The 13,531-nt window shown below is 43.0% G+C and overlaps 1 protein-coding gene across 3 annotated transcripts in view; it reads right to left on the bottom strand.

Moving 5' to 3' along the window:
- Positions 1-13,531, bottom strand: part of LOC144761612 (potassium/sodium hyperpolarization-activated cyclic nucleotide-gated channel 2-like) — a 2,245,815-nt gene that overhangs the window by 1,676,094 nt on the left and 556,190 nt on the right. For all 3 annotated transcript variants that reach the window (XR_013595811.1, XM_078646916.1, XM_078646915.1), the window contains exon 5: positions 13,299-13,460. Coding sequence is in view for 2 of the 3 variants with exons in the window: in XM_078646916.1 (XP_078503042.1) it covers positions 13,299-13,460 (162 nt within the window). In the remaining variant the exon portion in view is untranslated. The remainder of the gene's footprint in view (positions 1-13,298; positions 13,461-13,531) is intronic.

The raw sequence follows: 13,531 nt of genomic DNA, 5'->3' as shown, positions 1-13,531 counted from the left end.
AAAATATGAACAAGTAATTCAGCATCTGAAACTAAAGGTGCCAGCTAAGGAAACTGATTGGACCAGGATAGATAGAACAACGCAGGAAAGAGAGGAGACAGTGCACTCCTATTATGAAAGGCTGTTGCAGGTGTTTAAAACGTACAGTGGTATAGATAACATCGAGATGAAGGATATGACGCACTTCATTTACAGGTTTGTAAATGGTTTAAGACCTGAAATTTGTCAGTGGATAAAAGATAACAAAATCTGTTGGCACTCCAAAAAGGTAGACGAGGTCCTGCGGTACGCAAAGTACTGCGAGGACGAGATGGCAGAAAAGAAAAAGGCTCTCAAGGAAAAAGTGATGTGGGCTCAGGTGAAGCTCGCAGAACAGCAGGAAAAGCAGTTGAGTAACATGGTCAAAAATGCTAAGAACGAAGGCCCTGGGGGAGGGGGAGGAGGCAAGCCCCGGCCCAAAATGAGCAGGGAAGAGGCTATGAAGAAATTTCCCTGCCATCAGTGCGGCGAAATTGGACACTGGCGTAACGAGTGTCCTTACTTGCCCGAAGATAACCCCAAAACTCCTGATTTAACTCCACAGACGCAGAAAGAGAGACCAAGAAAGACTCAACCACAGGTAAAAACAGTTCAGGTGCCCCGAGCACCAAAGCAAGTATACAGGGGAAAACAGGCAGAGGGAGATGAGATAGAAGTCTGGGAAAGCAATGAGAACAGAAATGCAGCAACTTCGCAGTATCTTCTAAATGATACCTTCCTTTGTGATGACCAGTACTGACGGGGCCTGAGAGGGGAGGACGAGGAGTGCGTACTTGGCGCCTCCTTGCCGGTAGACCAGTCCGGACCATACATTGAAGGAAAGGTTGACGGAAATGATGTCACCTTTCTGTTGGACACTGGCGCTACCCGTTCTACTGTGAGAACAGTGGACGTTCCAAACCTACCCCTCTCGGGAGAAGCTATCCAAGTAGTGGGTGTATCTAATCAATTGATTAGTACTCCTGTTACCAAGCCCATGGAAATATCAATTGGAAACTTTAAGGAAATGCATAGATTTGTCGTTTGCGACACCAGTCCAGTGAACTTACTGGGACGTGATTTGCTGTGCAAAATGAACTGTACCATCTTTTGCACACCAAAGGGTGTTGAAATTCAGACCCCAGATGAAGACGGCATTTATAAAATACTGTTAGTCCGCCCTGACTCGGAAATTAAACGAATGACCATGCAGGATTTACCCAAAGAACTCCAAGAAGCAGTGAAGCCGGAGGTGTGGGACTTTACTGGGAAAGATGTAGGGTTAATGAAAAATGTGGACCCCATACAGATAGCCATCAAGGACAATGCAGTATACCCCAATACTAAACCCTACAGAATGAATGCAGAAGTGAAAGCTGGTGTTACTCTGGAAATACAGAAATTGCTAGAAGGAAACATCATACAGGAAGTAATGAGTAGCCCATGTAACTCCCCGATTATGGGCATTAAAAAGCCTAGTGGCAAGTACAGAGTAGTGCAGGATTTACGAAAAATCAACAAGATAGTGGTCCCCTGCTGCCCTATTGTCCCGAATCCAGCAGTGATTCTGTATCAGATTCCCTGGGATGCTGAGTGGTTCACTGTGATAGACCTATGTCATGCATTCTTTTCCATTCCTTTGCATCCAGATAGCAAATTTCTTTTCTCATTTGCCTTCAATGGTCACGTGTATTGCTGGAACAGGGTCCCTCAAGGGTACACAGAGAGTCCCTCTATTTTTAATCAGATCTTGAAAAAATGTTTGGAAACTTTGGTCTTACCTGGGAAATCTGTCTTAGTACAATACATAGACGACCTCTTGGTGGCGTCTAAAAGTCATAGGGATTGTGTGATTGACACCATTGCCTTACTGAATCACCTGTGTGAAAAGGGACATAAAGTGGCCCCTGACAAATTACAGTTCTGTGCAAAATCAGTGAAATATCTGGGGCACCAGATAGAAAAAGGTGTCAGAAAAGTGACATCGGAAAGAGTGAGGATAATTCAAAAGATGCAGTTACCCCGTACTCAAAAAGAGATCAGAATGTTCCTGGGTGTGATAGGATACTGCAGGCAGTGGATTCTGGGATTTGCAGTCCTAGCTAGGCCCTTGATAAAGATGACCAAGAGAGGAACTCCAGATGTTGTAGAATGGGATGATGAAAGCTTAACAGCCTTCACGAAACTGCGAGATTGTCTGTGTACAGCCCCTGCATTGGGAATGCCAGACTATTCCAAAGAATTTGCCCTATTCTGTGACACTCGCGATAATTGCGCGTTGTCTGTCCTAACTCAAGAACATGGCACAACCAGAAGGCCTGTGGCATATTTCTCTGCCACCTTAGATCCAGTGGCTGCTGGATTACCAGGTTGTCTGAAAGCAGTAGCTGCTACCTGTGCCAGTTTAGAACAGAGTGAATCAATTGTCATGGGACATCCGGTAACTGTGTATGTCCCACATGGAGTGGTAATTTTGTTGACCAGAACAAAAACTCAGTATCTCACCCCTAGTCGGCTGACTAAATATGAGAGGATTCTTGTGGGTGCTGCAAATGTAAACATTGTTAGGTGCAGTATTCTGAACCCAGCCACCTTACTCCCTGACCCAAAGGATATGGAAGGGGGGGTGGATGATGAACATGATTGTATAGATCTAACAGAATTCAACACCAAGCCACGCCCAGACATAAAAGAAATGCCATTGCCTGTGCATGACAAAGAACTATTTGTGGATGGTTCGTGTCTAAGGCATGAACAAGGAGGCCTGAGTGCTGCCTATGCGGTAGTCTCCTTAGAGAAAATTGAAGAAGCCGGTTATCTATATCACATCAAGTCTGCACAAGTAGCCGAATTGATTGCTATGATAAAAGCTTGCCAAATTGGGAAGAACTTACGCATAACAGTGTATACTGATAGTCAGTACTGTTATGGGGTGGTGCATGACTTTGGCCAGTTGTGGCTACAGAGGGAGTTCCTGACTTCATCAGGTACCCCTATTCGAAATGGAAAAGTTGTTCAGGACCTTTTAGAGGCAATCCAGTTACCAAAGGAACTGGCAGTGGTAAAATGTGTTGCTCATAAGAAGAGCATGGACAAAGTATCACTGGGAAACGATTATGCTGATCGAGTGGCCCAATGGTGCGCAAGAGATCGGTATATCGTAAATCCAAAACGAGGGGGGCCAGGAACCAGCTGCCAACTTCAGGTGTTTGAAGAAGTGCCTACATGGGATGAAGTGAAAGAGTGGCAGCAGGCGGCACCTTGGCAAGAAAGAGAGAAGTGGAAGGAAGATGGGTGTCGACCAAGACGTGTGGATGGTGTCATTATAGGTCCAACTGGTATGCCTGTGTTACCTAGACACCTACTTAGCACAATGGCGAGGTTGATACATGAAGGATCACACATTGGTAGGGATGCCATGATTCTAGTGTTCCAACAGACTTGGTACAGTAAAAAGTTCAGGAAAGTAGCAGAGTCCCTCTGCCAGAGGTGCCTGTCATGTCAAAAGATGAACCCAGGGAAGAAGACTGTAGTGGAACTGGGAAAAATTGGGAGGTCCGGGGGTCCCTTTGTGAGAATACAGGTTGATTTCATCACCATGCCCCGTTGTGAAGGGAAACGATATGTCCTTGTCATGGTCTGTTTATTTTCAAAGTGGGTGGAAGCTTTCCCTACTCCCCAAAATGACGCAAAAACAGTAGCTAAGTGTTTATTAAAAGAACTGATACCTAGGTTCGGGGTTCCAGTCACTATTGAATCAGATCAAGGCTCACATTTTCAGAATGCAGTGATCGACGAACTCTGTAAGGCCTTTGGAATTTCACAAAAGCTTCACTGTGCCTACCGTCCAGAGGCTTCTGGAGTAGTGGAACAAATAAATGGAACTATCAAGAACAGACTAGCAAAACTGTGTGATGCAACTAAATTGACCTGGGTGAAGGCCCTGCCCCTGGTCCTGATGGGACTCAGAAGTATTCCTGATCGCAAGACAGGCCTAAGTCCCCATGAAATCATTATGGGAAGAGTGATGAGACAAGCATGGGTACCAGGAAGCAAACTGTTGAGTATTACTGATGATTTGGTGCTTGAATACTGCAAGAGATTGGGTGACCAAGTGCGTTCTATCTCTCGCCAGATCGGAGAAGACGCCATCCTCAATCCAACGACTCCTCTCCACAAACTGGTCCCAGGGGACTGGGTGAAGATAAAGAAGCATACTCGGAAGAGCTGCCTGGAGCCAAGGTGGGGAGAAAAACGTCAGGTGATTCTGGTTACCACCACAGCAGTCAAGTGTGCAGGGGTTCCGCGTTGGATACACGCCAGCCACACCCAGAAGGTACCACCAGACGAAGTGCATGAAGCAGAAGGGTGTCCAGCAGAGGACTCTGCAGGAGCCAGACCAGAAGTAGTTGATGACGTACAGCCCAGTACCAGTCGAGCTACAGAATCAGCAGACGTTGGCCCAAGAATAGTTGACAACGAACTACCAGGAGCCCAGCCTGCTGAAGGGGTCAAAGAAGCTGAGCCAGAAGTAGCTGAAGACGAGCTGCCGAGCATATGGCCAGAGGAGTGGATTCCCTTGATTGATCTCACCGAAGACCCCATTCGAACAAGTGAACGACTTTGGGAAGGTAGAGAGTGGACTAGAGAGGAAAAGCAAGGCACAGGCGAAGAACCTCAGACTCTTGAGATTCACATCAAAACTGAGGAAGGAGAAGGTCAGACAGGGACAGAGCACGTGATTGATACAGAACAAGTGAATAAGACTGAACAAGTGCCCGATACTGAACAAGTGCAGGATACAGAGCAAGTGTTTGATACTCCTCCACTGACTCCTGATATCGGGAAGGGACAGACTAGACATAGTGTAATAGTTCGAGCAGAAGAAAGTCCAGAGATCGAAGTGCTTGAACAGGATCAGGTAGGATTAGAAGAACGTGTTCAGGAAACAGAATTAGAGACACTTGAAGAGCAAACACATAATTTACCTGAACAAGGCCAGATTAGTAACCAGGCAGAAGAAACAGATGCTAGCCCTGGGATTAGTCAGATAGAAGAAGAAGAAACTGAGAAAGAATTGCCAACAGTTAATGAGAACAAAAGGGCAAGAGAAGGGAACAAAGTTCAAGTACCAACAAAAAGACTTAAGAAAAGAAAGCATCTTGAGCCTAGATACATAAAGAAATTGAGACTGAGAATAAAAACAGTAGAAGAAAAACGTGCAGAAGAAAGGAAAAGTGCTCGCATAGCAGAACAACCAGTAGACACTTCCAAAAGAAGGAGTGATCGGATAAAGAGACAAAACAAAAAGTACAAGTCACCTGAATGGACACTTGTGTTAGAAGAACTTGAAGATCTCGATATCACTGACGTAAGCGACGGAGAGCCCGTCCCTGAGTACTCTGACGAAGAGGAAGAAGAGCCACCGTGAATTTGCACAAAAGTAAGATACTTGTGTAGAGACACAAAGAGGGGTTGAGAAACTTCTTCTGAAGCCAAAATGTCTGATTCAAACGTGAATGGTAGACCTAGTCGCAGCGGTTGTAAAACTTGCTGCAAGGTATGTGTCTGTAGTATAGTTGTCCTGATATTACTCTGGATAGGACTAACAATTTTCATTCCCTTTGCTGTAAGCAAAGATACTAATATTGTCCCTACTGAAATTGTAAATACTGACAGTGAAGAGCTGACAACACAGAGTGTAGCTAGACATGAGAGAGCACTGAGACAAACAAAACAAGACTTAGAAGCATCAGATGAGGAAGAACTACATTATCATAGAATTAAAAACAGGACACGCTTAAATGTTTTCGCAAACTTATTAATACACTATGTAGAGACTATGGAAATTGAAGATTGCTATGTCTGCATGAAACTACCTACCTCTGTAGCTGAAGGCGTGACATACCATCACTTGCCGCTGACATATGGAATCTCCTGTAGCATTTTAGCTAGTTTATTTTACAAAAGAGGACCGTTACAGTACTATTACTCTAATAATGACGTGATCTTTTCTGAGCTTCCTATACGTGGGAACTTGAATCCTGTACATACCAAAAGTGACGTGATACGATATATGGGAGACTATTTCCTGACTATTGGTGATATTGACATAGGTGAAGCACACAGAGATAACTTGACTTGTTCTTTGCATGAGCAGGAAAAGATGTTCCTGAACATGGCAGAGAAAAGGAGAATTAAAATACAAAAGAAGGCTAATGACGAAAGTCAGAAAAAGCCAAAGTGGGCAGAGAACATGGAAGGCACCTCAACTGGTGGGGCGGGTCCTGCTCTGTTGCTGGATTTTGAAAAGAAAGGCAAGCTATGTCTTCACCGCGAGAAGACTAGCTATTATAATAACATTTTCATTGGTTCCAGTGAATGCGAACATAATTACAAGGTAATTGGAGGTTGGGGTTTCAAAAATGGGTCAGAGCCTGTGTTTCCTGGAATTTATTATATTTGTGGGGACAAGGCTTATTTCAAATTGCCGGATCACTGGTATGGAAGCTGCTATTTTGGCATTGTCTTCCCGAAAATATACCATGTGAATGGAGTTGCTGGAAGCAGTGAAAATACTAATGGCTTAGTGCGTAGTAAAAGAGAAAGTATAGGTGAGATTATGGGTAGTATTTTCAGTGCACTGATACCTGGAGTGGGAGTGGTTCTGAACACTCACAGAATTTGCAAATTGTCCACTATAGTGGATGTGTTGTCGACTGAGACAGCTCATGGATTTCTGCTGGTCAATACCGAAATGGTTGCGATCAGATCAATGGTTTTGCAGAATCGACTTGCTCTTGATACCTTATTGGCGAAAGAGGGCGGAGTCTGCCGGATGTTGAAGGCGCAACATTGTTGCACTTATATTCCGGACAAAAGTGTGCAGCTCAAAAGATATGTGAGAAACATTACTAATTTGGCAAAGGAACTCAGATCACTCGAGGTTGATAGTGCCTGGAAGAGACTGGTAGATGGTCTCTCAAATGTAGGTCATTGGTTCGCTAGTATAGGTAAAGGCTTATTGTTTAAAGTACTGATGCCAATTGGAATTATAGGTCTCATCCTATTTTTCATATTTGTCTGTTGCAAATGCCGTAAACACACCAGAAAGCATGAAGTGAATGCAAGAGGGGTGAAACGAAGTGTGGATGAGCTCGAATTGGAGGAAGTGAATAATAAGATCTATAAAAAGGTGAAAAATTCTCACCCTACCAAAACTGAAAGGGAGAAACTGGAGAAATTGCTGGAAGAGATAGAGTTGTACAAAGTGTGAAAGAAAGTTGGCATCTGGTTCCATTAAATTTTGTGATGATAGTAAATATCATCAAAGAGGGGATTGATGAAGCAAAGCTTCGCATATTTTGCGACTTGCTGTATTCATGAACCTCGTTTATGTGTAACAAGGTAATAAGTGTACGTCTTACTAACGTTATATTTAGTTTATGAAGCTTGCCTATGTGTATTCCTAATGCATTTAATCCTTGTCCGTAAAATATGGCCGCCGCTTGTATTTAGTTACTGCGCATGCGTCAGTCACACTCACGTGTCCTGACGGGTCTGCAGAAGTGGAGGGAAATTTATGCGCATGCGTAATACATAGCCTTGCCAGTAACGTTGTACTGCTCGTGCCACTGCTCTTGTGCCTGTTATATGTAGCTAATATTTAGACTGCATAAGTATATTTTGTAGTGATAAGTTGAAAGTTCAAAACCAAATGATGTGTTTTCATAATGTTATTTTTATGTATTAATTTGTTTTCGCTTACTTTTCATGTACCGCGGGGAATGGGGGTCTAACTGCATCAAAAGCCATCTTGGAGGTCCCTTCTACACATGTGCGACTTTCTGGGGCACTGACAACCTTGGCTGATGGAACACCGCCAGTTGGCAGTGATGGGCAAGATGCTCCTGAGAACTGACCTGCAACCCTAGCAGGACGGAATCACATGTTCTTTTTCCGAAACAATGTAATATATCTATTGTATTTCTATGCAGTTTCTCATGGGAACCCCGATCTCGCTAGGCGGTACCCAGATATGTAAATGAAGCATCCAAATAGTGTGTTATGATTGGTGTATTACCCAAATCCTACCTTAGGACCAATCGAAATTGGGGATTCCGACACTTTGCAACATTTGGGGGGTGGTACCCTGTCCCAAAACAGTATATCTATCCTGGGTTCACCTAGGGAAATTGTCCGACTTGTCTGGTTTAGCTGACCTGTCACTGACCCAACACACTCAATAGGTGACTGAAGATACAGAGTACTGCGGAGCACTCTGTCCGAAATTGACCATAGACTAAGGTTCTACTGAACCTTAAAGTGCTGGCGAAGCACTTTGCTGGGAGTTCGCTGACCCAATCGGGGTCTTGATCGATAGCTGCAGAGAGGGTGGAGCGCAGGCGTTGCTTCCAAACTGCGGGTGCGGTCCTGTCCTGAGCGGTCCTGTCCTGAGGGTTTGCTGTCCTGTCCTGAGGGTCCTGTCCTGATTCCTAATCTGAGGGTATCCTGTCCTGTCTGGGTTGTCCATTCTGCACCTGCTGTCCTTTGAGGGGTATCCTTCCTTGAGGGTTTCCTGTCCTTAAACTGACCCGTGGCCAGGGTTTGGTTTCTACACCAGTCTAGGTAAATACTGCTCTAAGTTCTTTAAAACTTGCACCTTTCTATATTTCAGTCTTTTGCTTAAATAAAGACACACCTTTGCACATGTTGATTTTTCCATGCTTTTGCCGCAAACTATTGAATCATAAAGTCAAGTGCATATATTCTTAAATTGTTCCTATGCTATCCTACCTTTTGGAAATCATATTTTGCATTGCAGTTTGTCATTTTCTGATATGGTCTAGAACGGCCTTACTTAAACTGTCTGAAAACTCCTTGCCTTGAATGCATAGTATTCTCTCTTTATCTCATAAATGCATTTAAATGGTTACCCTGACTTTATTTCTCTATAGTTATGTACTTTTCATTATCTTGGTTATTGATTGCCTTATTCTTGTAAGTTTAATGCTTGATGATAACGAACTTTAGATAAACATTTTAAAACTTCCAGTTGTCCGTGGTCATTTACAACAGTATTGAATGTCATTTGAAATTGCATTTGCTGCCTTTCCTTTTACAGCTAGGCCCCTGATCCATTGAAGTCATAGGTACCCGTGTCGGTGGATGGTAAGTCGGGTACACTGAGTAATAACAGTAGGGAACACACACACAATTGGTAGCAGCTCGTGAAGTCGCCCTGTCAATGAGTAGTGTGAATTGAAAGTATATGGGCCCTGAAGCCGGAAACGGCGGAATCATTGGCTGGGTGACCTCGCGCGCTCTATCATCGGTTTCTTAGCACTGGTAGTATCTGAAAGAAGTGAGAGGTGTTATTCGCTTGGAACATTGGGTGTGACACAGCCAGTACACATGACCCCTGGCTGTGACATTTGGTGTAATTTGGATGTGAGGGAAAATTGGCATCTTGGTGATTAGGTGGTAACTTGTGTTTGGCAAAGGATGGCCTGTGGCTGAACTGCTCCTTCTCCATGTAAATTTTTGCTATCTGTGTCCCAGAGCTGATATTGACAGACTATCGGGCTCACTTAGTCCTATGTACCTCGCAGACTCTCCTCTCATCATCGGGCAGCATTCGCTAGAAACTGGCTAAGTTCTTTTTTTTCTCACTATTGTTTCTGTCACTTTTTATTTCCCTCTCTCTATTTATTTTGTCTTTTCGGTGTTCAGATGCTACATTCTCGATGTTTTGGACATTTTTGATGTGGTGGTGCTGGTAAATTATTGCAACTGTGTTTCATGTTGAACTTTGTGTCTTGTTAATGAATGTATGTATGATGAAGTTGCCATTCCTGCAAACTGCTGTTCCATACCTGCTATTCTCCTGCTAAAAATTCACAGTGTCTTGAATTTAACCATTGCACTTTCTTTCAGGTTGTGACCCTTCCTTTGCATTGTTGTTTTGCTTTTGTGAAAAGTCAGTTTTCAATGCATCTTTGTCTGAGCTTGTTGTAAAGTAGTTGTTGCAGGCATATTCCGGTGTGCATATTTACCCATGATCAAGGTAGAAATTTAGGATTATTGTGACCTGAGAAGTTAGAGTGTACTGTTTCCTTAAAAAATTCCTAACCCACATGCAAACTAACTCTATACCTTTACACCGAGCTTAGCAAGATCCAAGCTGAGCTAGATAGGGTGCGAAGGCGGTGCCCCATAGGGGAGGACACTGTTTGGCCCTGCGACTTTCCTGAAAAGAGATTTTTGGAGGTAGCAAAGCCACCACACCAGTGCACAAACACGTCCGCTCCCACATGTAGTCTCAGGGTGGCACTTAGTGTGTCTGGTGCAGTCTTCATCAACAACAAATGGACGCCAGATTAGAGTTCCAGTGTAGGGCCGTCCATCTCTCTGATATGAAGGGAAATTAGTCACAAAAAAGGGTTAAATTCCAGCATAGATGTCTCCTGTCAGGAAATATGGGACACTGAGATAGATAGTTACACATGGTTGAAAGGGAAGGAGAAACCCCTAACTGTGCAGAAACGTACACTGTATTCCTTGTGTTTCAGATGAAAAGAAACAATTACACTCGGCACGAATGAGAACTGCAGAGTAATACTGCACAAACCACACATGAGATAAGCCACCTCCACGCTGATGGATCTGTATTGGCACTGTTGGGAATTTGCATGTGCTCAGCTCATCCCTGGATGGCGTGTTCTTTGCTCCCTCGTCACCATACACACCCGACCTTGGTCATGCCTGGAGAAGCTCTGTCAGAGTTGTACCAACATCCGCTACCGAAGAATACAACTCTATTGCATCAGGTTTGAGAAAAAAGAAATGCCAAATATTTCGGTTGGGCTCAGTACAAGGACATTCCTTAATAATTCAGACTGTTTTCTGACAGACAAGTATATATAGCAGGATCTGTACCCTTGTTCACAGTTAGACAATAGCTAATGCCCGAAGATTACAGATAACTAGGTGGGAACCGCTGAAAATGACGAACACTGCTGACCCAGCCTTTAACGCAATCAAGAAAAAACTAAGAGCAATCCGCCTAATGGTGATGCAACACCAATGTGGATTGGACTTGATCACCGCAATGGAGGGAGAGATGTGTGCCAATATTGGTGCATACTGCTGAACTTTCATCCCAGGCAGTGCCATGGATAAAAGGACGCTCACACTTGCCATCCAAACACTGCATTGATTGCAATCAGTCATGCGTAAGGAGGGAGGTGCCGCAACGCAGGAATGGTATAAAGGCTGGTTTGCCTGGCTTCCCCGGTGGTTTGCGGGACTATGTGCGTCATTGCTGTTGGTTCTTATTTTTGTACTGTTTTTGTGTTGTTTCCTACAATTGGGGGTTTCCTGCTGTAAAAACGCAGTCTTCAAATTGGGTAGAGTGCAAATAAATAGAGAAGTAGTAGAGATTGAAACTAAAACACATCAAGCCCCAACCAATGTGACTGTCATAAAGCATGGGGTAAAGGAGGTAGTTGAAAATTCAACTAGAGGGGGGAATGTTAATGTTGATGTTAAATCAATATATGAATATTTAAAAACGAGATCAAGACAGTGTTGTCGAAATCTCCCGAGATGATCTCTGCATCAACCCTGAGTAAGAAATACGTGGTCGGGCAGGCCCTGAGACTTAGGCCTGCGGATACTGATTGACAGATCACAGGTGGGGTGGCACATAACCAGCCAGACAAACATGCAAACAGGAAAAACCCAGATTAGTCCCACAGATCGGCAGCGACACCACAATGGTCCCGTAAGATTGGCCCCATTAAAGTACATATGACCGAAGAGGTGCAGCATTCCCAAAATACCATTAAGTTAGATGCCGTATGAAGTTAGGAACACTCAGCCATTCAGAACATAGCACACACAGTACCCACAGCAATCATGCACTCCCCTTAATGGACATCTAGACACTTCACCCAATGGACCTTATTGTGTCCATGCAAGGTCTTGAACCCACCTGCATTCACTATCAGGTGGCCTGATTTACACTGTGTAAACATGTCCGCATTCCTTTCACTAAAATAATATCTAAATTGGTTTATGATGCTCCAAACACTGTATATAAAGACACTCAGAACTAATGTATGTTGAGACAGTTCTCAGACCCCTTTCTGTGGATGTTTCCCGGCCCAAGCGTTTAATTACACCAACTGTTCATGTTTTAACAAACGCCTCTTGTCTTCTGTTTTTTCAAGGTCAATTCATATTCCAGCAACAACATGGATGAGAAAGAAATTTGAGAACACTCAACAAAAGTGTCCTTGTTTAGCTTTCAGGAGCACTATCATTTCCAATGTAGAGCAAACCCCCTCGTTGTGTTCATTTTCAAAGGAAATGCTTTATGTTTTATAGCTTTGATTCCATCAATATGGCTTAAGGTGTGCCACAGTTTTATCATGAAAACAGAATGTTAGAGCTCTAGCTATTCATTATAATATGATGGGAAGCTGCAGAAGAACACTGGGGAATGAACTGACAGTCTGTTGTTACTGTTGGAAGTACATGTTTTAGTAGGAATATCAGACGTTATGCTCACATGGCTGAGAACATAAAATTAGTGTGAATTTATGGAAAATGTGCTCCCATTTTAGGCTCTGGAACACCTTATGCAACCTCTATGAGAAAATAATGAGAGAAACATTTCTCTCTCAAACATGAAGAGGCCATGCTGTTTTCAGGGTTTATTTTTGGGGATTTGAGTGGTGTTCCATTTGCGTTTTCCAAACTGTTTGCAATTAGTGCTTATCAGTGTTTATTCAACAGCCTAACCCCCAAAACAGACAAGAACTCTGTTTTTCAATTGTTTATAAAACATGTTGTTTTTGCAGTGATTGTTAGAAAGCACATATATAATTTAAAGTTTAAATAATGCAGTGTACTTAATGTGTTCCCATTGGCAGAATGTCAAATGTATTTGTTAGACTAGCATAGCCAGACAGTAGTATGTTTATTCCTATAATTTCGTCTGCAATAATTTCCTTTAAATGTTCTACAGCTAAACTAAGACAAATATCCAAATCAGATCCTTAGAAATTGTAACCACTTAATCGGACGGTTTGCTACATTTTTCAAAAATAATTTAAATTGAGTAGTATATGAGGATGGTTGAATATACATGAGTGTTGTCCCCCTACTCTTTTATTTTTTTTAATGTACTGTATAAATTGTATACTTTTATGATGAAATTTTTATCGAATAAAGTTCGTACAACAACTATGTAGAAATTGTTCTTTGAAACTCACCAAAGCTGCCATGTCATGAACCCAGCCATTTTCTGGAAAATATGCGATCCTTTGAATTAGAAACTGACAACAGGAAGACCAGTGCCAGATTAATATCATCATCAAACATGAGTAAACCAGTGGCATGTAACCAGTCAATCCCCATCTACTGAAGTCCTGCACCTATAAAGAAAGAGAAACAGATGTATTTCTTTACAGGTATTATCACAGAATAAATAATTTCATACAACCCA

The sequence above is a fragment of the Lissotriton helveticus genome, chromosome 6, assembly GCF_964261635.1.
Source record: "Lissotriton helveticus chromosome 6, aLisHel1.1, whole genome shotgun sequence".
NCBI lineage: Eukaryota > Metazoa > Chordata > Amphibia > Caudata > Salamandridae > Lissotriton > Lissotriton helveticus.
Note: the sequence above shows the minus strand (reverse complement) of the source record. Positions and strands in the feature narration are given on the sequence as shown.